This window comes from Hippoglossus hippoglossus, chromosome 6 (assembly GCF_009819705.1).
Source record: "Hippoglossus hippoglossus isolate fHipHip1 chromosome 6, fHipHip1.pri, whole genome shotgun sequence".
Lineage (NCBI taxonomy): Eukaryota > Metazoa > Chordata > Actinopteri > Pleuronectiformes > Pleuronectidae > Hippoglossus > Hippoglossus hippoglossus.
Genome location: NC_047156.1, coordinates 15,476,913 through 15,502,722, shown reverse-complemented (window position 1 = coordinate 15,502,722; position 25,810 = coordinate 15,476,913). Strand labels below are relative to the sequence as shown.

The following is a 25,810-nucleotide window of genomic DNA, read 5'->3' as shown; positions in this document are numbered from 1 at the left end:
ATTTGTGTTTATAACATTAAAACATTTTGTCTTGTTAATTTATAATCTCACTAAAACTTAACAAATTAAAGTTTTACATATTTAAGTATCCCTGCATTGACCAGACCGTTTATGATATATGAGATATATATATATATATATATATATGATGCTAAGATTTGTCCACTGACAGTGTTGGAGGAAGTACTTAAACATTTTACTTAAGTAATTAAATAAATAGACAAAGAATGTACTCAAGTAAAAGTACCACATTAACTTTTCTACTTGAGTAAAGGTAAGTACTCTTTTTAAATATACATTTCAAATTTTAAAAGTATTTTCATGTGACAATATGTGAAAGTACAGATATATGCTGTTTATATATGTAGGGGAGTAAAAGCAAAAAGTGGCCAACTTAAGTACATATTCATAAGAAAGTAATTTTTGGCATCCCACCACTGTCCACTGACTTCACTCTGACCTTCACAACAGTAAAACTCTTTATTAGGTTCTGTGGTAATCTGTGTGATGAGGCCAGGCAAACAGAATAACAAGCTTACAAAAGTCTTTTTCAATCCGGAAATTCAAATCTTTCAGGAATGTCTGCACCAAAAACAGATTTTCCGACCATAAAGCCCCTCTGAGTGGGATACGGTCTCAGCGTTTCCTCTGTATCCATGTGCCTGATTCCTGCTTACAAACCTGTTGGGCAACTCTGGGTGTGTGTCTGGGCGTATGAGCTTAATTTAAAACAAAACCAATGACGTGCTGAGAAAAAACAGGTCTCTGTGTCATGTATGGTCTTGTATGAATGAATGAACTATACAACAATGAGTCATGACCTGAAACCAAAGTCAAACTGATCCATTTTACTGCCATCAGACTTTATACAAACAAGAGCTGTAAATCACACAAGGTACAAAGGTGACACTGCCTTTGTTTTTACACTGGAGAACACAGGTAATTACCAGGATAAGATAAGCAGTTATTGCACTTTCTGACACAATATTCTTCATTTTTCATTCAACAGATTGTCTTCCGTAAAAACTGATCTAAATCTTTACTACGAGGTACAACCAATATACAATATAATTATGCATAATATGGCTATGTGCTGCAAAGTCCTTTATGGCTTATACTGAATGTACATACTGTTCATTGTAGACGTGCAAAACTACAGTTCCAACAGTTGAGCATGTTGAGATAAAATGTATTAAAGCTTGTTTATTGTCTGTTTATACTGTAAAGCTGTCTATGTTGAATGGGATAACAACTCATTAATAATATATCTGATTATTAAGTTCAGGCTAATGGGAAACTGATTTTCAAGTTTCATCTATGTTTTTTTTAAAGAAGGCCTCTAAAACAAGTAATGTGGTGAGAGTGAATTAACATCCCGAGATAAAACATCTTGTTTGTGGTGTTTAACTTCATAACTGAAAGCAACTAGGAGACGCTTAGAAAGCGTCACACTAATGTAAAAATAAAGCAAAAAACCGAAATCCTTGTTCTATGGAAAGTACACAGATAATATCAAACTCACACATCTTACATGTGACATGTAGTTGTCTAAGTCTGTAAAACTTGAGGTAAGAGACCGACCAAACCTTTTCGACTGCTTCCATCCTGAGCTCATCTTTCTAACAGACTTATGCCAGAAGCCTGATACATACAATCTATTGTGTTCACATGAGACGATGTGTTCACTCCACCTGGGAGGTTCAGAGCTTACATGATCAAAAATAAACGGAAACAAATCTCTTGTGTCCTGCACTGTAATGGAGGAATATATTTTACATATCTGGAAGTAACACAATCTTATTTAAAATCGTGCTAGTTTTATTTATTTATTGCTGTGCTGGTTTAATTAAAAATCTCTTATTGCATAATGCAGAAGTGGCACTAGAACATGTTCCTGCTTCCCTTGTTGGTTGACCTCTGCTGCAGTACGAACGCTGTACAAGCTCTGCTACCAAAAAATGATCCAAGGCCTTTTGTTACCACAGTTTAACTCAGCGTGTCTGAATAATAAAAGTCCTGGGATCATGCATGTTACGTCGGGTGTTCCCATGTCCTGTCAGATCCTCTAACCCAGGTCCGTGAGGTAGAAACCTAACTTGGCCACAGTCATTTCTCTGCGGAAACTCATCACCTCCCAGAACATCTGCTCGGCTGGAAAACAGCAGAGAGACAACGACAAGTCAATCGGCTAAATCAGACATACTGTATGTTGGCAAAGGAATAGGAAAACAGGCCCCTGATTATTTATTATTTCAAATGTAAACAGACTTTAACTTACCATTGTGTCTCACCAGGCCCTGCTGAATGTAGCGGATATAAGTAAAAAAGTTGCAAACTGCTGTGATCTAGAGGAGAAATAAGGACAAGGTTACAAGTAGGAAAACTCAGCAGCAGTGTGTCTAGTCAAGGTGACAGAGATGTGATAGTTACCCGCGCTCGGCTGGAAGGAGAGATGTAATAGTAGCTCCCCTTGTCACCGAGTTTAATGCGATGTCGACAGAGCCGTGAAACGCCACTCAATGCACATTTTCTACAAGTGGAGAGAGATCAGCTGTCAAGAAAATCACAGCCACAAGACACTGACACACACGGTCCTAGCAGACACTTAACATTGCTCACAGAGAGGCCACATTTATAGAAGACAGCACAAGTAAAGAGGTGCACAATCAAAGATAGTTAGTCACTGTGAAGAGCAAGAGGTTATAGGTCACATGAACGTAAACTCAGACACGTGCACAACCCATCTGGGTCATTTATTTACAGATATGTTTACAACTTTTCAGTTGTCTGGACAGGCAGGTTTCATGTCATGCTCCAGTAGTTTGTGTTAGTGCAAAGCTCAACAGTTTATTACATCTTTGGAGGACTTACGTCTCTATTGCTGCCCTAAACCCACTGGAAAAAAAGATGTTTAAGTCAGACAGTGATTTCAACTGTGCCCACGGTAAGACAGTGAAAAGCTTATAACCATAAATCACCAGTGAAGAAATCAAAACCAAATCCAAGTGAATTTTAGAATTGACTTGGCCGTTGTTTAGCAGTGAATGGTGACAGAGAGGAGAGGATGATAGTTAATGTTTAGACGTGACAACTCACTTGGGGCCTCCACACTCTACAGCTGAGGCCTTAACCATCGGTAACGCTGACATGGCCACGGGCTCAATGGTCAGAGAGTTGTTTTCCACGGCACTCTGCACCAGCTGGGACAGCTGTGGGGAGCAGGAATTACAAATAATGTTAACGTGACTTCACACACTGAAATGTGACAAATACAGCAACATAATATTCCTGCCGAGAAGCAGTGGGATCGTGACCTCGGATCTTGTGAAGGAGAGACAGGGTCCGATGTCTTCTCTGTAGATTCGTCTCAGGAAGGCGGAGGAGCGGTCGAAACTCGGATGTTCCCTCCACATCAAAAACTCTGCATAAAGAACTGAGTCCATCTGCAAACAGAAATGTGGAATGTGTCGACCACAGAATCTTTTAACTTTCAAAAAGATGATGCTCTGTACATTAATGCAGCAGCTAATTAATGTTAACATGCTGATGTTGACTAGTTCTGTTTACCGAGTTCACAGTCTGAGAATGTTTGCAGGGAGAAATTCGCTGATTGAATGTGTGTGATAAAAACATAATAGCCATCTCTCAAGTAGATGATATATTTCACAGATTAATTGAAAACTTAAAGCGCATTGGAGAGAAAGTCAGCAAAACCTTTATGGACTCACCCTGTGGAAACTGGTTTCTATTTAATCTAAATGAGCTGCACTGAAATGATATAATGGACAAAGCACTTTACAATTTGCCTCTACGTTTACACGGACAGAAAACATTGACCTTATTCAAGACATCTTCTTGATTATGGTGTTTACATGAGTTGCTATTAGAGTATTCCATTCATGTTCCTGTTGACATGTTACAGAGCAAAATCTGATTATGATCCACATCAACATCACATCCTATTTGTAACTTGTCTACACGCAGCAGTGTGTTATTCAGACTATTCTCTTAATCGGGTTAATATCAGAATATTGCTGTCCATGTAAACATAGTCAGTGATGGTGCTGTGCACAACTCAGGGTTCAGTGTCTTGCTCAAGGACACTCCGATATGTGGACAAGAGTAGCACAGGATCAAACTGCGTGCAGTTAGTGGACGCCCCCTCTACCCCCTGAACCACAGGGCTGGTATTTGTACCAAATCTCATTGCAGTGGTAGACTGATAAACCGACACTGTCATCCTCAGACCGATGGAGCTTGTCAAAAATATAAAATACAGAGAGGAGGGTTCCTTATTTAGTTAGTGAATAAAACATTATGAGGCTATGATTCTCTTTTGAACTTGCATGTAACAGGAATGACGTCCCTTTCCACATAACTAGTGGCTCTTAATTGTTTACAACACCTTCAATATTCAAAATGAAAATTCTGTCTCTGCTGAATATTTCAGCTCCTTAAAGAGCACAACAGACATGTTCTTATAGTAAAGCAGCTCTCCAGTGAAAACAGTCTCATTAGAAAGACCAACTCATTCTGCCACTGCACTGCCTTTCAAAGGAGATAATGACCAATTAAAACATTAAAATCCTAACTGACTGTAGACTGTAAAAAATGCTGACTCACTCTGTACAGGAAAAACTTGCTCACTGTCCTTGTCAATTCAGATAATTACAGAATACAGATCCAGCAGCTAAAGCTAAAACTCCATGGAGCCTGGCTGAAGGGATGCAGTTACCTGTCTGCTGCCAGTGTCTAAACCTGCTCCCCGCTGCCGCCAGTAAGAGCCATAGGTCAGACTGACAGACTGTCCGGGAACCAGGCAGAGAATCAGAGAGAGGAGAGCAGGAACAGCAGGCTGAGAGAGGAAGAGACACCAGAGACAGAGAGGAAGAACAAGTCAGGCAGAGGTTAGTAGTGAGAGAAAAAGAAAAGAAATCCAAGAGCAAAAGAACAAGATAAGAGAAAAGGAAGCAAGAATAATTGATGGGAAAAGAGAACGCACAAGTCCAAAGATGCAGAAATGTATTTTAAGGAGAAGAAGAGAGGAAAGTGTACAACAATTTATGAAGGTCACCTCTCGGTCCTCTTTGGCCACAGAAGAAGGTTCATGTTTTCCAGGTGAGGATGTAAAAATACCGCTCGCACTCTTGTTGCGGACATGTCCCCCGACGTGTTTGTACGCCCCCCTGGCTCCCGAAGGCTGCAGCTGTGGATGCAGCTGGCGGTTCGGTGAGGAAGGTGTGGATGTCAACACCAGAGTCTTCAGCGCCGTGACCTCTGCTTGCAGGACGTCAATCTGGGAGTCAGACACAGAACATATAGAGGGAAAGAAAGAAAAATTATGATGGGCGAAAAATCAGTGGCATCAACACTATTTATGTCCTCTTGTTAATAAAATATGTCTTTACTGCAGCCTATTTTAAGACTAATCAGAGATGGATTCATGAGTAGTTTAGGAGAGTCTGAGGAATTTTTACAGGACAAAAGTTCAATTCATCAGACATCTCATTTTCAGGTTTGGACAGAAACAAAGGAACAACACACACCTTCCCTTGAGCCTCCTTGAGTTGTTTCTCTGCTGCTGCTTGTTTGACGTTTGCTTCATTCACCATCTTGTGAGCTTCCTGTACACAAGTAGATGACTTCAACACAGGCTTAAAGCAATGCAAGTTGAACACATCTGTATTAACGTCTGAGACATCTGGTTGTGAGGTTGTTATTAATTCTTCACTCGTGCTAAAAGTTAAATCAGTTAAATGTTAAAGCTGCAACATTTTATCTTATTGGTCGCCTGGGAGCAGCAGCTGAGGACACAACTGTGAGTGTGTTCACAAGACAATATCCTGATTGTGAGCATTATTCTGGCTAAGATCATATTCTGGAACAGACGTTTACATAGAGACATCATTACTCATACACATATAGCACTGATTCTTACATTAACCCAGTTTCTTATAATCTGTGTGGAGTTCTGTCTCTCTCAAAAAATCTGATCATTACCAGGGCACTAATGTTAGTCCAACATGAAGCTGAGGAACCCAGAGAACAATCATCTGACTCTGCAGGTTTATTGTTTTATATGCCGTGTTTCACCATAACTTTTCACCCTCTCTATTAATGTTAATGTTTTGACTACAATGAAAACTGTAATTATTAGGACTTTAGCATCACTCATCAGCAGGGCCTGAGACTCAGGTCAAAGTGCACTCAGCATGGAGCAATGATAACTGCTCACCTCAAACAGACTGGCTGTGAGCTCCTCCAGCTCCTGCTCCAGCTGATTCCTGACTTGAGACAGACGCTCGCACTCCTTATCCTTCAGTTTCAGTTCCTGATATTTGTGGGAGAAAAGTGTCACAACCACACATTGAACAAGGAAGAAGAATTGCATTGTCGACTCTTTTTTTCAGGTCAAACTATGCTTCTGTGTGTTTGAAATGAAGTGGGTTACAACACCCTCTTTGCAGCGTCCAGCTGTTCCCTGAGGATCTCTGAGCCCTTCTCTCTGATTTCTTTTTCTCTGATTTCCAGTGAGGGGCTGCGGAGCCGACAGAGGTTGTCATGGTCTCTGCCGGAGGTGGGCCCAGCCTGGCCTCCTCCCTCCACTCTGGACTCTGGCCCTGGATCCAGATCTACCAACCTGCACAACGGACAAACAAAATAATGAACATGGTTATTAAGTGAACATGAAGTTCTTCAAGTTACAACTGGGTCCATTATCTAAACCATTTATCCTCTTGGGGGGTGCGGGGGAGATGGAGCTAGTCCCAGCTGACAGTGGGCGAGAGGCGGGGTAGAGTCTGGACAGGCCGCCAGCGTATCACAGGCCCAACATACAGAGGAAGTCAGAGTACATGGAGAAACCCAGGCATACACAGGGAGAACATGCAGACTTCAATCATTCCCTGGACCTTGCTGTGAGGCAACAGTGCTAACCACCGTACAACAATGCCACCCATTTTATATATTAAATATATATATTCTTTTTTTTATTTTTAAATAGCAAAGATTCGTAAGATGTTGACAAAAAAAATGTAATTGAGGCTTGAACAAATACAACCAAATATACAGAACTTTAATTAAGAAAATAAAGATTTTTAATGTTGCACATCTTCTCTGCATTGTTCATTCTTTTCAAACCCGTGAATATCAGCAAACAGACACTGGTAAGTCTGTTTGAGGCTCATGTCAGCTGATACTATATATCGGCCAAGTATCGGTCGGACACCAACTTAAATGATAATGTCTGATTACTCCACAATTATATTGGTATTTACGTCCTGCCCTGTTTGTTAGTGGCGTACAACATTGTGTTTGTGTATTAACTTTAAGATAACTCTGATACGATACATTCAAATGCAGTGTTAATGTTTAAAGTTTATAGGTTTAAGGTACAAGACGCAGATCCCCCACAGTCCTTCGAGTCAATGATTGACAGATGGACGGACACAGATGCAGTTGATGTGGAACGTGACACCATCATTTCATCTGTAAGACTGGATCTGCCATTAGCTTTTATTGACTGATACATTGAACCAGATAAGTTATTGATCAAGCTGTGCCTTCATTCCAGGGCTGCATTAGTCTTAGCTAGGTGTTCCTAATAAACGGACAACTGCAGAAATGTCAGGTCAGCTCGTGTTTCAAACATTAAGCTAAAGTACTGCATCACAGGAGTCCCAGACCCCTGCGGGACCCGGACCACCGCCTCGGACCCCCTGCTACTGTCTGGCAACGTTTCATTTGAAAGACTTTAGCTTGTTGGTCACTGCTGTTGTTGTTGTTTGTGAAGTTTAAGGTGAAAGCAAATGCTAACAGTCATTTAGCAGCACTGTTAGCCTGCTAGTTAGCTTCAACTTTTTTTTTTTTTCTTTTTTTTTTTAAATACGGAGAGGTTTCCCCTCAGTGTCCGCCCTTACCCCGTCAGTGTCCGGGACAGCAGACCGACACAGCTCCCTCCTCTGTGTCCCCTGTGTCCTCTGTGTCCTCTGTCCTCCAGCTGTCCTCCTCTGCGGCTCAATGATGGACAAACACTGCAGAAAAGTGAAGCTTCGCTGCTTTCACCGAAACTAATCGCAGCTGTTTTAAATCTCAGCAGCCAGCGGAGGAATGCGGACGCTGACGTAGACACCGACAACAGCGACGGTCACAAAGACACGAGCAAGTTTGAATATAAAGAGCCGAATGAAGAAGTCAGACAGAGACAGGGGCTGGTGCTGCTCCTGACATGTCTCTCATTGATTTACTCTCATCTCCGCGTTGTTGATCCCAGTGAAGAGAGGGAGCGTCTCTGCGCGTCCGCCTCCACACACACGTCACATGACCGCGCATCCACTCCCAGAGGCCTGTCCGGAGACCCCCATCCAAAAATTCATATACCCACATACCCCCATCCAAAAACTCATATACCCACAAACCCATAAACCCATAAACACATTCATGACTAAATGTCGACTTGGTAGTCAGAACGCCACTAGAATTTTTGGCCAAAAATGAAGAAAAAAAAACACAACTTTATTTAATTTATAACTTGTTAAGAGATTCTTCACAAAAACGTCTAGTTCATTATAAAACAAATCGTGTTATTATACTCATAATAAATGCTAATGCTCATAAAAGTGTTGCTGTTAGAGTGAGACTTTCATTCATCTTTGGTGCATTCATCTTTATTAAAGGTCCAGTGTGTAAGATTTAGGTGAAAGGGATCTATTGGCAGAAAATAATCCTAGTGATGTTTTCAATTATCTAAATTGTATGAATTGTTGTTTTCTTTACCCCAGAGTGGACCATTTATATTTAAATACTTTATATTTACATCGAAAGCAGGTCCTCTCTATGGAGGATGCCATGTTTTACAGTAGCCCAGACTGGGCAAACTAAACACCTTTTGAGTTTTTATACCAACTTTCAGTTATGTAGATTGATCAAAGACCAATGTCTGTGGTCCAAAGGAACTTCACTAGAAGTTCATTTTTGAACCACAGACCAATGCCTGTGGTTCAAAGGAACTTCTAGTGAAGTTCCTTTGGACCACAGACATTGGAATTCTACAATTCCTGAACCCTATAAAGGGGTCTGTCACTTAATTTGATCATTTCACTTCTGCTGCAGGAGAGAGTGAGACGTGCTTTCACGACCGCTGTGCTTTTGGAAAAACTTTGGAGAAATACCTAAACTGATTTCCGTTGTTGTCTGACTGAGGCAAAGAAGTGGGTCATGGATCGCAGGTCCAGAAAAAGATCCTTCTCTGAATTCCTGCAGTTGGGCCTCCGTAAGAGAAGACCAGGAACCTTCTCCCCAGAGAGAAAGAGGTTCAAATTCTGCAGAGAGGAGGGAAGTCCATGTCCTGAGCGCATCCAGAGGCTATGCTCAAGACCCTTAAAAAGGCCCTTCACTGAGGTTGCTGAGGACAATGAAAGTCCTCAAGAGATCCCTTCCAAAAGGATGAGGATGACCACTGATGAAGATGCTCCTCGCACCTCTGCAGTGGATCCTGCACCTGTGGTCACTGTCACCATTGGCATAGTGGCGAGTAGATAATGAGATCATTTTCTTTGAAAAGTCAAAGAAACAAGGGGATTTATATGGAATTTACAGCAGAATTAACAGTCAACACCAGGCAAAATGTTTTTGTTGTATAGTAACTACAGCATTGTTTTTTCTTGTTACAAAGAACAACAGTGATTGCAACTTATTTAACATAATTTATTTATCTTTATTTCTATTCCATTTATTTATTATTCAACATTATCTTGTTTTCTATTCAAATTCCAGGCGGTCCCTGTCACTGAAGAGGTCACAGAGACAGAAAAGGTCTCGCTCAGTAAAACCTGGATCATTGGATCCAACTACATCCGCCGTAAACGTGAGATTACTGAGGACATCGAGGCTCCTCGCACCTCTGCAGTGGATCCTGCACCTGTGGTCACTGTCACCATTAACATAGTGGCAAGTAGATAATGAGAGAATTTTCTTTGAAAAGCCAAAGAAACAAGGGGATTTATATGGAATTTACAGCAGAATTAACAGTCAACACCAGGCAAAATGTTTTTGTTGTATAGTAACTACAGCATTGTTTTTTCTTGTTACAAAGAACAACAGTGATTGCAACTTATTTAACATAATTTATTTATCTTTATTTCTATTTCATTTATTTATTATTCAACATTATCTTGTTTTCTATTCAAATTCCAGGCGGTCCCTGTCACTGAAGAGGTCACAGAGACAGAAAAGGTCTCGCTCAGTAAAACCTGGATCATTGGATCCAACTACATCCGCCGTAAACGTGAGATTACTGAGGACATCGAGGCTCCTCGCACCTCTGCAGTGGATCCTGCACCTGTGGTCAGGGTCCAGAGGAAGAGAAGCCTCGATGTCCTCAGTAATCGCAGGTCCAGAAAAAGTTCCTTCTCTAAACTCCTGCAGTTGGCCCTCCGCAAGAGAAGACTAGAAACCTTCTCCAGAGAGAGAAAGAGGTTAAGAGTCTGCAGAGAGGAGGGAAGTCCATGTCCTGAGCACATCCAGAGGCTATGCTCAAGACACATAAAAAGGCCCTCCACTGAGATTGCTGAGGACATTGAAAGTCCTCAAGAGATCTCTTCCAAAAGGATGAGGATGACCACTGATGAAGAGGCTCCTCGCACCTCTGCAGTGGATCCTGCAACTGTGGTCAGGTTCCAGAGGAAGAGAAGCCTCGATGTCCTCAGTAACCGTGAGATTACTGAGGACATCGAGGCTCCTTGCACCTTTGCAGTGCATCCTGCACCTGTGGTCAGGGTCCAGAGGAAGAGAAGCCTCGATGTCTTCAGTAACCGTGAGATTACTGAGGACATCGAGGCTCCTTGCACCTCTGCAGTGCATCCTGCACCTGTGGTCAGGGTCCAGAGGAAGAGAAGCCTCGATGTCCTCCGTAACTGTGAGATTACTGAGGACATTGAGGCTCCTTGCACCTCTGCAGTGGATCCTGCACCTGTGGTCAGGGTCCAGAGGAAGTTATGGAACAACTCCTATTCAAAGGTAACTTGTATTTAGTTATTTGTTCCTCTTAAGTCAAAGAAAAAAGGTGAATTGTAAAGAATTTACAGCAGAATTAACAGTCAATACCAGGCAAAAGGTTTTTGTTGTATATGAACTACAGCATTGTATTTTCTTGTTACAAAGAAACATTGATTGCAACTTATTTAACATTATTTATTAATCATTTATTTTAATTTTAACATTATCTTGTTTTCTATTCAAATCAAAGATGTTCCCTGTCGCTGAAAAGGAGGTCAGAGAGACAGAAAAAGTCTTGCTCAAAAAGATCTGGATCATCGGATCCAGCTACATCCACCGTGGGGAGAAAGCTGCCTTTGACTGTTTCGGCGAGAACTTTGGACTCAAGGCCATAGTGCAATGGTTTGGCAAAGGAGGCCTGCGGTGGACTGGTGTCCTTCCTCGCTTTTACAGCGAACTGTCCACGCAGGGTCCCCCAGATATCTTGGTCATCCACGCCGGGGGCAACGATCTGGGACTCACGCCAGCCCAGCAACTTGCAGCTGCAATGAGAGGGGGCTTGATAAAGCTCCACAAAAAGTTCCCCAACATGAAAATCCTGTTCTCCTGCATCAATGAGCGGCAAGCGTGGCGCTACGGTGAAGCAAGGATCATCGAGAGGGACAGGAGGACTGTCAACCAGATGATGACCGAGGCTGTTCACCAGTTTGGAGGTGAAGTGATACATCATCCACTCCTGAGGTTTTTCAAGAAAAAACTCTATCTACCTGACGGAGTGCACTTCACCCCGGAAGGAAACCATGTCTTTCTGTCAGCGATGCATGGAGTCCTGAGGAAGATGCTTCTCCTACAAAGACTCTCACTGACTCCTCCTCCCTGTGAGAAAGTTGTTCAATGTGAAAAGAGAGTTCGAATATTCATATGACTTGTAACCTGGATCACAGGATAATGGCCGCCATGTCAATAAGCTGAATTGTATTTAATTATTTTATTTGGGTTATTGGTAAATTGTAAATGGACTGTAATTATTTAGCACTTTTCCAGTCTTAGAGACCACTCAAATATTTACAGTACAAGTTACTTTCATCCATTCACACACACTCATTCATCACTTTACAAAGACAAAACAGCTAAATAACTATATTTACAACATTGATGAGAAAAGGTGGTGCCTTACATGACCGGAGAGGTGTATCAATGTTACACCTCTCAGACAGGATCCGACACCATTGATTAATAACTAAATACATGATCGTAAGTTTGCCACCTAAATCCTCCCAATAAAAAACGGAACAAATGAATGTGAACGAGTTCAGTTTTGGAACTCTGAACTTACTTCCAATTTTTTTAAATTGAACTATGAACTAGTTCTTTTTAAGTGTGAACTGGCACAGCACTGCCCACCACATATCCAGCCAGCACCCACCCACACACAGTACCTAGCCACATTCCACACCAAAATTGAATGGGTTCTTCCCTAACCTATACCACATCCTTCCACAGGGGAAATCTGTTCATTTGTTTTTGTGTATTCTTGCTTACAAACCAACCAATAAACCATCAAACAAAGAGACAGGGGTGAAAACATAACCTCCTTGGGTAAGCGTTTCAACACCTGTCCCACAGTGATCCAATCTCCTCCACTCTGAGTTAAACACCAAAGAATGAAACAAACCCGTGAGTCGACAAGCAAATCATGGGGCACAGTGGTAACTGAGCGGTTTAAGACACTGACCCCACTGTGTAATCTCTTTATCCCTGGTTTGAGTTCAGCCATGGACCTGAGTTGCCCTCATCCCCTCCATCAGTCTCTGTTCATTTCCTGTCAGCGCTCTACTCCTGCAACTCTAATAAAGGAAAATAATAAAATCAAAACAAGCCCTGATCTGATTGCAGAGAACCCACAGATTGAAAAATGGCTCCTGTTCGCTCTTTATTTTCGTCTCGATAAGATTTTACATGAAAACACAGGTCAAATCTGCTGGCTTGCACTTTGCTCACAGAGAGTAGATGTTGTGACAGAGAAGTGCGTTACTCACTCACATGTCTGGTTAACTTTCCATGGTTGAACATGTTGTCGAGCGGAAAATATAAAATGTATTAACTGTCTCTACTAGAGGTGGTGGAAGGTCCTTATTGTCACACCCCAAAGGAGCATAATTATATGAACACATCCATTTTATTTCATCTACCTGCTTTATTTTATTTCTCATTATATTGCTGTATTGTTGCATTTTATTCATATTTTGACTGCATTGTTAAGCACCTTGTATTTGCAACTACTAGTGCAACTATATGAATAAACCCTGATTTGATTTGAATGAATCTATCCTTATCCAGTGCAGCAGACAACCACCAAGTTTATGTCATTCTCTATGGAGAGTAGGGAACCAATAAAACCTTTTGTATTTAGCCCAGATTCAACACTCACCGACCAACCACACAACCCTGCTCAGGTTTTCTGCTGCTCCTTTGTCTGGTCGCTGTGTGTCCCAGCACATCAGGTGTCCCAAAGAAGACAGCAGAGGAGTACACTGCTATTCCGGACCTCCCCACCTTGAGGACTTCATATCCGCGGCTGGACGAAGCTGAGGACGGTGGAGAGGAAGAAATCTGGACACTGTGAAGTCCTTCCAAAGCATCCATGTGTCTCTTTCAGGCAAAGACGTCTGTCTGGACCTCAAATACAGAAAGGAAAAAGTTACATACTGCAGCTTAAAATCACATGAAAAAAAGCTTAACAAACCTCCAGAGGACAGAATGTGACATTGAGCCTGGGTATTTCAAGTAATGAATTGAGTTTTAAAATGTTGTTGCCATTGTCATGTGAAATTAATAAGTGAAAGAAATGCTTTTGAACTGTATTGGTTGTCCTATCTCAAATTTACTCAAAAATACAAAGGTACCTTTCCTTATTGTTACAACTCGATCCTTATTGTCAGGTATTGTTTTGTTATTTTGTTATTAAGTTTTCTATTTTTATTATATCTGTAAAATATGAGAGGGATCATGAGAAAGATCAAATCTGTGAAGAATAATCTTTGAATGATGAAAAGATAAAAGTTTCTCTTAACAAACTTGCACAGGGGACAACAAAAGACTTCCAGAGGAAAATATGTGACCTCCACACTGTTTAAACTGTATCACACACTTGAATTGAATTCTTTGCAGGCTTTGCCCTGCTTAAGGAATTTGTGTCTTTGAGATATGCAGTGTAAACATAAGTTAAATGGTACCTTGCAAGTATCACACATGTGGACTTGGAAAGAGTTAAAAAAAAAAAAACATGATAAACTCACCACAGTTTTCACAGCAGATCCCCAATTGTCTCCAGAGCATCCAGAATCTGAAAGGCACAGTTTTTAATAATCTCTACATGCAGAGTTGAGCTGAGTCCGCACTTCGCCCTGCTGCTGATGGTCTGGTTCCACAGTAAGGGTTAATCACTAACACTTTCTGACCAGTAACAACTCAGCTGTGCACATTTCTACCAGCAGGGGGGCGGAAGTCCCCCCCCCCCACACACGCACGGTTTCACCTGATCAAAAGTTCAATATCGTCAAATACTGAAAGAAGTTTCAAATGGAAAATAATCAGGTTTTAGTGAAATCCAAAAATTACAAAATGCTCAAAAGTGTCATTAAGCAGCTGAGAGAGATTACATCTGTGTCAAACTCACTGAAGTGAGGTTTTTATAAAGTCATACTTCCTAAATCTGAACACAACTCTGCAGTAATGCCTTTCACCAACCTATTTGTGGCCGTGAGGCCGCTGTGCTGTCCTCAGATTTGTTCAGATTACCAGGACCTGGCCTCACAATGCATCTTTGTTGCAGAAACAGATTAACACATCAAGTGACCGGAGGTGTAGGAGTCCCCCGCTCTCTTTTTTTCTCTCCTGTTTTCCCTTCTCAAACATTCTCCCCCGGGAACGCTGCCGACACACATCTCAAGCCCCGGCGAGCACGATGGCCAGACGTTTTCATATGCAGTGGTATGTAACCACAACTGTCTTCTGTTTGAGTCAGTACATTTGACCTTTTGTGACCCTGGAATATTGTGTTTGTCTGTTGTAACCCTGAAAACACTTCTTCAGACGTAGCGGTGTTTCATAGATGTATAAAATATTAGGACAATTGTCCTTTTGAATGATTATTTGATTGTGGAGAAATTGAAAGGTCAATTTCAGTCGATTTAATATAGGTTAATAAAAACTGAACTCAGTGTCAATCCAGATGTGTGGATCCAAATATATTGATAACAGCATAAGTAGAAAACACATGTGAAATAACTGACCCTCCTGTTTTTGTTTTCTTAATCATTTTAGATATCTGACCACACTGGCCTCCAGGTTGATCGCTGACATTGCTGGTGGTTTCCTTCATGTCAGGCCTCAGTCAGCCAGCAGGCCGGCCAGCGAGCAGCAGCGATGACAGTCACGTACTCCCGCAGGGTTGCTGATGCAGGTCTGGGAACCTTCTTTCACCTGCTCCTGCGATGGAAAGGCAGCATCTACAAACTGCTCTACAGAGAGCTGATCATCTTCACACTGCTCTACTACTTCTTCAGTGTTGTTTATAGGTACTCACTCGAGAGAAAAATACAAATGTAATATTTCATGTCTGCGGGGAGAGTGAATATTATTCAGATATCAACATATCAACATATTTGATATTGATATTTAATAGCTGAGTTGAAAAATGCTCTTTGTCAGTGCTCTCTGGTGGACAAACAATGTAAAACTGTTTTTCTATTCATCTTGAACAATTTCTGTTCTGTAATTTAACGCTACTTATTGGCTGATGGACTCACGCAATATACTATTGATAAGCCAATATCTGCTATATATATATTTATGCCTGGGCTGATTTGTCAGATTTAATTTTGATATTGTTTAACAGTATTCATACAACATGAAAGGTTTTAGAGCTGTGTTATGGCAGTGTGACAGCCATGGCAAGTGGATTCGAACTGGACAAAATGTAGAGTAAATCTTAGGATAACAGCATACTGCTGCCCTAATGACAAAAATATATTTAGAAATAAAAATGTATATATTAAAATTATTTAGAAAATTCTATTGATTTACAATGTTTTTAATCATTGTAACATTTTAATGAAATTAATTTCTATTATGAAGAGAGGAAACGTTTTCTTGTTTTAATGAGATGTGTTGATAAATGATGTTATACAAGAAATTAAATTAAATTTGGTATTTTGTATCAACAAGAAATATATGTCAGATAAATACAAAAATATGATATAACATGAAAAGGATCTTGTTAAAACAAGAACAAGTTGAACGTTATTTGGAGAAACAGGGATTTTTTTTACCATGGTTGGTTGCTTCTGTACCTTATGAAGAAAAGGTGTATTAGACCATAAAGTGTGGCACTAGTTCTGTTTACAGGTCTCTCAGTTATTTAATCTGTCACAGACTCATGCAGATGTTTTGTTCTCCAGGTTTGTGTTGAGTGATGAGCAGAAGAGGCTGTTTGAGAAGCTGGCGATATACTGTGACCGCTACGCAGAGCTCATTCCTGTCTCCTTTGTGCTGGGTGAGTCGGAGCTGAGTGGTTTTTCTCTCTCAAATTTGAATGCTAATCCAAACCATCACAATGCAGGCCGTCATTAATTCCATCATTTTTAAATTCCTTATCCAGGCTTCTATGTGACCTTGGTCGTGTCCCGTTGGTGGGGCCAGTTTGAAAACGTCCCCTGGCCGGACCGCCTGACAGCATTGGTGGGTGGTCATGTTCGTGGAGCCGATGAGGCCTCCAGGCTGACCCGCCGGACTCTGATGCGATACGCCAACCTGTCCGGTGTCCTCATCTACCGCTCTGTCAGCACAGCCGTCTACAAGAGGTTTCCCACCGTGCAGCACCTGGTGCAGGCAGGTACGACTTGCTGATGAAACACTGAAACTCACTGTTCAATTCCTCCCTAGTCTCATCCTATACAACACAAACACATCACAAAGCTGCTGGCCCTGCTCCTACGGAGTCTTGAAGCCACTAAGGTTCTAAAACTCATCACTGCTGCGCAACCAAGACAGTCCAAGAAAATAAAATCCTTATCTTAGTCTTTCTCATTGGAAGTATTTTCTGTAACTAAGAGACCAGAGTCAACAATCTGCTTTCCAGTGTGTGTGAAAAGTTACATGATATATGCTTTCAGATGTGTGAGTATGGACAGGGATAGTTAGGATGCAGAGCTGCAATGCTTGTGTGGATGTGGTCGTTTTAGTTAAAAACACTGTTTTAAAACGCAGGCATAGTAATATGGATGTCGCCTCAGTTGCCCTCTAATGTGGTTGAACTGTTTGTGTGATACAAAGTAATATATGGTGGTGCAACAGCTGAGAATAAGAAGTGAGGAAACACACAGAAAGCCACTTCTTTTATGCTTTCTCTGCTGATATCATCTTGGCCTTTATCTCCACACTGCGTCTGTCTTTCAGGATTGATGACGCCCGAGGAGCTGAGGCACCTGGAGGACTTGCCCTCTCCTCATAACAAGTTCTGGGTTCCCTGTATGTGGTTCGTCAGTCTGGCTCTGAGAGCTCGGTCTGAGGGTCGCATCAACAACGACGTGGCGCTCACAGCCATCCTCACTGTAGGTGTCCGTGTCAGTCTCTCCACAGGCCTAAGGAGCCTGAATGTCTTCGTTTGTGAGAAAATATTGACTCAGAAACATTTGTCTTTAAATCACTTCTGTATGTCCTGTTTTCTCCTCTGTGCAGGAATTGAATAGTTTACGGGCAAAGTGTATGAAGCTGTACGGTTATGACTGGATCAGCCTGCCTCTCGTCTATACTCAGGTTCTGTTGATACTGTGTGCTGCAACTACACAAATAGATTTAGGAGTTTTCATTTTGTGCAATGATTATGTACCAGAGCAATAAATGACTGTGATGCAGAGCCAGAAATAGACCACTGGTTTCTGCTACACAATATGATTGTGTTCTTACAGTTCTTACATCATCATGTACATTGAATTATTAACTCTGTTTAATCGAATTCGATGTTTAACCAAAAAAGCTATAAAATTATGAAGGACAAAACAGACATAAGTAAGTATAAATAAATACATAAATGAAGAAATACAGAAATAGCATTTTTCTTGACAAACTGTTTTTATTTCATTATATTTCATGAATTTAATTATTTACAAATTTGTGAATTTATTTATACTTTACGTCATTTTTTTCCCCTTCATATAAAACAACTCTTCGAGAGTTTTCATCACACAGACCAAAACCAAACATCACCACACTTCCAGAACTGACATGAGTTGTTTAATTAGGTGGCGACAGTGGCCGTCTACAGTTTCTTCCTGGCTTGTCTGATTGGTCGTCAGTTCCTGGACCCAGCTCAGGGTTACCCGGGTCACGATCTGGACTTCTACCTGCCTGTGTTCACCCTGCTGCAGTTTTTCTTCTACGTTGGTTGGCTGAAGGTGAAGACTGTTTGCGTGATCCCATCACAGTGAAACGTTATCAATCTTTTCCACCACTGAGCTGTGTCATTGAGGTCTTTTTTCTTCTCGTCGTCTCAGGTGGCGGAGCAGCTCATAAATCCTTTTGGTGAAGACGACGATGACTTTGAAACCAACTGGCTTGTTGATCGCAATTTACAGGTTTGGATCTAAAACATAGACTGTATACAAAGATGGATGATCCAAAGGTTTTCCAAAAGTGAAGCCAAAGTGTCCCCCCTGGTGGCTGGTCGCAGTGTAGGCCATAAATCCTGCTTCCTCCATGTTAGTGGACGGGACCTGGGCCAAACTGAAACATCTAAATACATGTCAATGACATTTTCTCAAAGATGGTTTCTGTCATTTTAGTTCTTATCACACTGATGTATGTCCAATTTTAGTACATTTGCTTTATTATTCGTTAACTTAGACTTAATTAAACTGACTCATGATTGATCACACACCTGTATCGGCGGGACCATGATACCACGGCTCCACCCCCCTGATCACAACTGCGCAGACTCTGGCTTCAAATCAGATCTTTAACACAAGATGGCGGCATTTATATCCAGATCTTTTGGCTCCATAGGAGAAGTGGAGATGTGTCGTTTATCTTCATTTAGTCAAAACACAACTATTTGATATTTGCTTTCCATCGATTGTAGACAGTGTTTGTCTTATTCTACCTGCCGTGGTTTTTCCCAGGTGTCCTTGCTGTCTGTGGATGAGATGTACGACAGCTTGCCGCTAGTTGAGAGGGACATGTACTGGAATGAGTCTGAGCCTCAGCCTCCCTACACCACTGCCAGTGCTGAACACCGCAAACCCTCATTCATGGGCTCGGCTCTGGATATCAGGTTCAGTAACGTTTTTATTTCCTGTCAGATTAAAAATACTGAAATACTCTGTCATGTAACCATGTGTGTAATCTGAACCAGTGTTCCCAAGGAGGAGATGGAGTTTCAGTCCAATCTGGAGCAGATCAAGGAACATGAAGAAGCCAACTACTCCACCCCACTGCTCGGAGGGTTGGGTCGTCTCCTCGGCGTCCAGTCCCCTAACTTTCCTCGCTCCACTCGGGTGTCTTTACTCCGCCGCCGCCCTGGAGCTCCGCTGAGCCGCTTCCCTCTTTACCTACAGCCAGAAGCTCCATCAACACCAGGTCAAGTCCGCCAGCCTTTGAACCAAGAGCGAGATCCGGACTATGCCTTCTCCAGCATGCCCCTGTATGAGAGACCAGGTTTCTACAGCTGCCCACAAACACCCATCCACTGCGTCCCCCCTGCTGTGCCTCGCCCTCGACCTGCCCGGAGAGCCCAAAACGAGTGGGATCGCAGCTGCAGCTCCCTGGCCCATCCAATGGCGGGCTCACAGATGCTGCCCCCTGACACCCCCGGCCATGTCCCCCAACCTCCGTCCTCTGCTTTCCCCTGGTTGAGTGAAGACGGCGAGAGTGCCCCGACCTTCTCCTTCCCCGACTCTCCACCTGAACTCTGCCCAATATCTAAACTCAGACCAGGACACGGCCTGCTGTCTCGCCGGCCTCCCCCTCCTCGCCTTAATCTGGAATACCTCCCCATGTCCGACAGCCAGCCTGGACCCGCGAGTGCTCGGGCTGCAGGAAGCGGAGGAGAACGGGTGTTCTCGTTCAATTCTCCCCCTCGAACAGCCGCGATAAACCCCAGTAATCCCAACAGCAGCTCTGGCAGCATTAATGCAACAAGCACCAACAGCGCTGGCACGACGGGAAGTCTCTGCAACGGTACAAGTCACACTAATTTTAGTAACCATGGGAACTTCAGCGCCAGCACGAGGGCAAGCAATGGAGGCAACAATGGTGGGCTCAGCAGCAACATGAGCCCTGTCTCCACATCAGCGTCATCGCAGCAAGAAACCAACCAGCAACACTCGCCCAATGATTCAGGAATCTCACTGGCTGAAGGGGACCTGCTGGGCGTTCTGGTGGATGGCGGCGTGAAAAAGGCGGCAGGAGGGCGGGAACAGGACTGAGAAAAGACGGTGTGACGGTGTTTCTGTATCACATGTGGGATTTAAAATATTTCACCCACATGCACACACACAGGTCCTGACCTATGTTCCGTCTGAAATCTTGAGCCCCACACAAAACTGGAAAGCATTTGTCGAGTTAACACTGGGTTAATCTCTACTTCCGGACAAACTGTTACAGAACAATTAACTTGCTTGTGATGCAAATAGCACCGTCCACATGTGAAGGAAAAATAAGAAGTACTTTGCAGTTTTCAGGCAGGAAACCAATGTGTGTGTATACTCTTTAACTCTTGTAGTCATATTAATGTTCCCATCAGTGTACTCTTTAAATATTCCTTTTCATGTTTATTCTTTTGTCATTTTTCAATAAAAGAATAAAACCTTACTTTTTTTGCAAACTCTATTATCCTATTATTCGAAGAGTGTATGTTTACAACTCATATTATATATTATATAAAGCGCCTGCAGAGAGAAGCAGTCTGTCCAACTAAGAGAAAACAGAGAAAATATTTACATTGATTTAACCCGTTTTGCCAAATCAGAGCCTCCAGATAACATTTTATATAATTCAAATAATTAATGTGTTAACAGTATTTGCAGTAAGGATGTGGTGAACATAATGTGACAGGAGTGAGTAACGTTTCCAAGGTTCATAAAATAAGAGGCACAGTCTTTGTCAGGACATGAGCTGTGAACAGTTAAACCAACTGTTCTATCTGAACTCAGCCATTTCAAGGAAGGTGTATGTATCAAGTGTTTCAAATACAAAAAAACAAATAAGCAAATTTCCATCTTCTAGAGTGGCTTAGACTGATATCTACACAGGGACCAGCTCCTTTGCCACTGTGCCCTCCATGTTGCATCTCCATGTTTATCATTAGCCCAGAACAGACAAACCAAACACTGGCTCCAGAGAAGCTGGATTCTCCAACTCTTTGAGGACATGAGGAACACAGGGGAGGGGTGTTCAGTTGATTGCAATCTGCAGCTTCACCACTAGCAGCCACTAATCCTACACACTGGTCCTTTAAATTGTTGTTATGGCCACAACATGTTGGATGCAAAATATATAAATAGAACACACAAATGCATAAAGCTTGTTCAGTCTTTATTCTTACAAAACACTCCTGGACTAGTTTGTAATCTGGAATGTAACAGGGAGTGAGGGAAGCAGCAGTCCAGGTTACACAGAGATCTATGGCTTTTCCAAACATACATTATGTAGTACATTTCAGGGTTTGGGGCAGGTTGGCATGCAGAGGTGAGCAGGACGATCAGTGTAGTGTAGCATTGTGGTTTAGGTGCTTTCTTCAGCCATGGTGTGTTTGTCAAAGAGGTACTCGGCCATGCCATTCTGAGGGGCTCCCATGCGGCGCAGATTTGAGATCCAGTCGGCAAGCTGTTTGATGGATTTCACCTGCTCGTCCAGAAAATGGGTTTCTATGAAGTCACACATCTGTGGGAAATACATGACAGAACATTCACGTCAGAAGCAGAGAATCGGCTCTTCTGGAGACATCACATTTTGTGTTTTCCAAAATTTAATTTGGCTTTTATGTCTTTTCAGTATTTAACCGTTAATAGCATCTGTCATCGCTCATTTTAAATGTCTCCATATCTCATAGTACAGCTGCTCACATAACCACATACCTGGTGTGGGGGGGGGGGGGGGGGGGGGGTTTGATGAATGAAAAACAAAAAGAAAAGAAATATCTCCCAGTGAAAAAGCAGTGTCACAAACGTAGAAGACACCGACGGGGATGTTAGGAGAGTTTCTGGTGATTTCGTCTGTGTGGCACCACTTTTTCATCGTAAAATTAGGTGTTTTTTTTTACTTTTGCGTCTGTCGCGTGTTACAAACCTCATCAACACCCCCACTTGCTCACAGTGAAACCTGCAGTGGATTTCCTGCTGTGTTCTCACATCAGCTCCTTCGGACATTCTGCTGACTTCATACTAGGGGGCCACAAGTCTGCAGAAAGTGTGGAGGCTCTAACTCAGACATTTACGCTCTCACATACAGCCCCTGCAGAGAATGTCCGCTCACACTCACTCTCATATTTAGGTCCCCACAACATGAGGAACACACACACACACACACACACACACACACACACACACACACACACAACGGGAACATGACGCAGCTGCATCCTCTATCCTTTCGACCTTAGTCTGCTGCTTACATGAGGATCATTGTGTTCCGACGCCATTTTCTGCAGGTCCAGGAGAGATTGGTTTACACTTTTCTCCAGCTGCAGGGCGCAATCCAAAGCCTCCATGCCGCTCCCCCACTCATCTCTATCAGGTTTCTGAGACACACATAAATAATTCAAGACAAATCAATAATCGTGATGTGTATTTTTATTTTATTTTTTACAAAACAACTAACTAATGAATAACTTTTTCATATACTGGCACTTGCAGCTTATTAAACAAACACTAAGAAACAGTGACACTAAAAGGCCTTTGTGGTGAAAGATTGACCTTGTGAATCTAACTACCCTGCTGTGAAAAAAAAAAAAAGTAATTACGGTGCAGTTTAAGTAGAAAAGAATCCAACCTTGACGTCCTGCAGAAAGATCCTGCCTCCCCTCTTGTTCTGCAAACTCATCAGCTTCTCTGCGTGCTCACGCTCTTCTGTGGACTGTGTGCGGAAGAACGTGGCAAAGTTTGGCAGGGATTTATCATCCCTATCAAAGTAATACGCCTATGGATCAACACAGGGAAAGACGAGAGAACTTAGTTTTCATCACAAACGTCACCGAGCAGAATTGATGCGCATTCAATTCCTTGCTTGAACACATTTCTTTTGAAAAAGAGAAAATCTGCACAACTAAAGCTCCCATTACCATCAAAAGATTTTTTTACTGGATATGCGTGTTGTTTCCATTTTTTGTATTATAATTTCTTACCATTGAGAGGTAAACATAGGAGGCATACATCTCCAGGTTTATCTGTCTGTTAATGGCTGCCTCGCAGTCCTGGTGGAAGTTTTGTCGGATTTGCGAACTCATTTCTGTAAAAATAACAACAACGAATAAATGGGTCAGGTCAAATTTAGGGCAGATCATAATTGGACAGGTACATTTTGCAAGTAAAACAAGCAAAGACCAGGACAGGTACTAGAAACCCAGCTGCTGCAGAATGAGTTTTATCATGAACTACAGAAAGCTGACACTGCCTGATGATGCTGTTCTCCTGCACCATCGCTGCCAACATCACCGGACACGTTTCACTTCTCACCAAACTTCAGCACGTTAATGGAAACATGCACATTGGTGAATTCACTTGTGGTGTGGTAACTGTGGTGCAATATTTAAACAGTCAGCTCACCTTAAATATAAAAGAGGACAGTTTATTCCTCACTTTCACATGCCCTTGGGATTTCTGCCCAGACTCTGATGCAGTGAGTGCAATTACAGAACATTTGTTACATTAAAATGATGTAGTTCACATGCAGCAGTATCTCAGGGGAGTTCACCTCAGTGAAAGAAAGTGATACTCCAGGGTAACTGCAATGGGACACTGCCCAGTTCTGGAGCATTGGCCACTTTAAGGGAGACATACTGTCTTCATGTCAAGGTGAGTATGCAATGACTGAAAATAACACTAGTTATAATTATGAGACACTGCTACCTCTCTAAATATTCATAATAATATTAGTACTATATTATTTAGCACCTTTCAAAAAACACAGTTACAAATGAAAACTTTAAGAGAAACAATTAAAAAGAGTCAAAAAGCAAACAATGAGAAACAATTAAAACCAATTTGAAGATTACACCGCAATAGAGCAGATGCAGAAATAAACCAAAATAAAATGAATGAAGAAGGAAATAATACAAATGAACTCTGTTTCACTGTTGTCTTCTATATACATCTGACACATGTTTCTCATCTTACTAAAGGAGACGTGATGGCGGCTAACTCAGCACAAGCTAACAGATTAGCTTTTACCAGTGATGAGACCGATTAGCTGAGCATGTATTGTACACAGCACAGCTAGCTAACTGCTAACTCCATCAACACATCAACACAACCTGCAGCAGCTCATTCATCCACACAACACAACACAACACAACACGAGCAGAGGATCCTACCTGGTGTGTTGATCGGGGGCTGCTCACACAAACACGTGTAGAAATGTGATGTGTTCGATGCTCCACAGACATGAGCGGACCTGTGGACCAGCGGGGTGTCATGAACGTGTGTAAACGGTGGATGAAGCCACGCCCTCACATTTCACTGATGCCCGCGTTGCCAGGTTTGACTAAAACAGGGAACAAGAGTCTAGAAAACTCAGTTATTGTATAAACCTTATGTGTTTGGGATTCTGTCAAATTAATCTTTAATAAAAAGTAAAAGATGCAAACTTTTGAAAGAAACGAGATTCCTAACGTGAGCTACAAATTCAGCCTCATTAGGGCCCGGGCACCTCCGGTGGGAGGCCCTATTGTATTTCGAAGGATTTGTATTTCCCTTTTGGGGGTTTTTCAGGGCCTAGACATGCTCAACTTGTTACCAAAGTTTGCAGGGAATTCAAAACCCCAAAAAGTAATTGTATTCTGGAGTAATTTGAAATGGGCGTGGAAAAATGGCTCAACAGCGCCATCTAAGGAAAAGCCCCTCAGTTAGCTTTCACCGATCTTCACAAAAATCGTAGCCCATGTGTATCATGACAAGACAAACCAAAAAGGTCAGAGGTGCAATTGGAAAAAAGCAACAGGAAGCCCGCCATTTTGACTTTAGTGGCCATATTGGCCATTTTCCACATTTTTACTTTGATGTACTTGTCCCAGGGCTTTCATCAGATCAACTTCATATGGAGATGCGTGTCATCACAACAAGATGGAGATGAAAACTAACTCAAAGATCGATTTTTCGTCACACGGTGTGACCGTGGCGTGGCGTCAAAGTTTGATTACACGCCATCAAAACACGAGGTTCTGTATCTCGGACATATTTGGTCGAATCGAGTCCAAACTAGACATGTAAGACAAGAGTCCCGGCCTGATGACATCTACACAGAAATCTTGACTTAAAATCACAGCGCCACCTGCTGGCTACAGGAAGTGACATGTTTTTACTTTGATGAACTGCTCCTGGCTGCTTTACAATATACAGCTCAAAAGAGCTCAGTCAAGTCATAGGATCATGGTCAGAATTGTGACATTTCCTCAAACCGTGTAAACATTGAGGTGCGGCGAAGGTTCATCCTTCGCCAAAGCAGACAATGTTGTCATAACTCCAGTGTGCATTGTCCTATCACCGCCAAACTGATGTCTCATGATCAGAGACCAAACCTGAACAGCTCTATGTGTCAATAT

General features: G+C 42.1%; 3 protein-coding genes across 3 annotated transcripts; 1 reads left to right on the top strand and 2 right to left on the bottom strand.

Moving 5' to 3' along the window:
- Positions 1-828: 828 nt before the first annotated feature.
- On the bottom strand, positions 829-16,977 carry rab3il1 (RAB3A interacting protein (rabin3)-like 1). Its single transcript, XM_034587670.1, has 13 exons — positions 16,966-16,977; positions 13,427-13,664; positions 6,457-6,640; positions 6,236-6,331; positions 5,547-5,624; positions 5,075-5,296; positions 4,736-4,855; positions 3,315-3,443; positions 3,097-3,209; positions 2,872-2,895; positions 2,431-2,530; positions 2,279-2,345; positions 829-2,151 (listed from the first exon to the last, which is right to left on the bottom strand). Exons 2-13 carry the CDS (start codon positions 13,639-13,641, stop codon positions 2,066-2,068), a joined length of 1,434 nt encoding a protein of 477 aa, XP_034443561.1. The 5' UTR covers positions 13,642-13,664; positions 16,966-16,977; the 3' UTR covers positions 829-2,065.
- best1 (bestrophin 1) lies at positions 14,926-20,786 on the top strand. Its single transcript, XM_034587666.1, has 10 exons — positions 14,926-14,988; positions 15,322-15,575; positions 16,458-16,552; positions 16,658-16,891; positions 17,455-17,609; positions 17,737-17,814; positions 18,300-18,452; positions 18,552-18,632; positions 19,176-19,327; positions 19,409-20,786. The coding sequence occupies exons 2-10, from the start codon at positions 15,424-15,426 to the stop codon at positions 20,478-20,480; spliced, it is 2,172 nt and encodes a 723-aa protein (XP_034443557.1). The 5' UTR covers positions 14,926-14,988; positions 15,322-15,423; the 3' UTR covers positions 20,481-20,786.
- Positions 20,787-21,564: 778 nt separating this feature from the next.
- Positions 21,565-24,715, bottom strand: fth1b (ferritin, heavy polypeptide 1b). Its single transcript, XM_034587669.1, has 5 exons — positions 24,584-24,715; positions 23,396-23,499; positions 23,044-23,190; positions 22,667-22,792; positions 21,565-21,936 (listed from the first exon to the last, which is right to left on the bottom strand). Exons 2-5 carry the CDS (start codon positions 23,495-23,497, stop codon positions 21,778-21,780), a joined length of 534 nt encoding a protein of 177 aa, XP_034443560.1. The 5' UTR covers positions 23,498-23,499; positions 24,584-24,715; the 3' UTR covers positions 21,565-21,777.
- Between the last annotated feature and the right edge of the window lie 1,095 nt (positions 24,716-25,810).

Coding starts and splice junctions, on each gene's coding strand:
- rab3il1 (XM_034587670.1), bottom strand. CDS start 13,641: ATGGATGCTTTGGAAGGACTTCACAGTGTCCAGATTTCTTCCTCTCCA. Junction 6,332..6,456: donor AGCTGGACGCTGCAAAGAGG/GTGTTGTAACCC, acceptor CACAAATATCAG/GAACTGAAACTGAAGGATAA. Junction 5,625..6,235: donor TCACAGCCAGTCTGTTTGAG/GTGAGCAGTTAT, acceptor ACTTGTGTACAG/GAAGCTCACAAGATGGTGAA.
- best1 (XM_034587666.1), top strand. CDS start 15,424: ATGACAGTCACGTACTCCCGCAGGGTTGCTGATGCAGGTCTGGGAACC. Junction 18,453..18,551: donor TCTACGTTGGTTGGCTGAAG/GTGAAGACTGTT, acceptor TCGTCGTCTCAG/GTGGCGGAGCAGCTCATAAA. Junction 19,328..19,408: donor GGCTCGGCTCTGGATATCAG/GTTCAGTAACGT, acceptor AATCTGAACCAG/TGTTCCCAAGGAGGAGATGG.
- fth1b (XM_034587669.1), bottom strand. CDS start 23,497: ATGAGTTCGCAAATCCGACAAAACTTCCACCAGGACTGCGAGGCAGCC. Junction 23,191..23,395: donor CCTATGTTTACCTCTCAATG/GTAAGAAATTAT, acceptor GTTGATCCATAG/GCGTATTACTTTGATAGGGA. Junction 22,793..23,043: donor TCTTTCTGCAGGACGTCAAG/GTTGGATTCTTT, acceptor TGTGTGTCTCAG/AAACCTGATAGAGATGAGTG.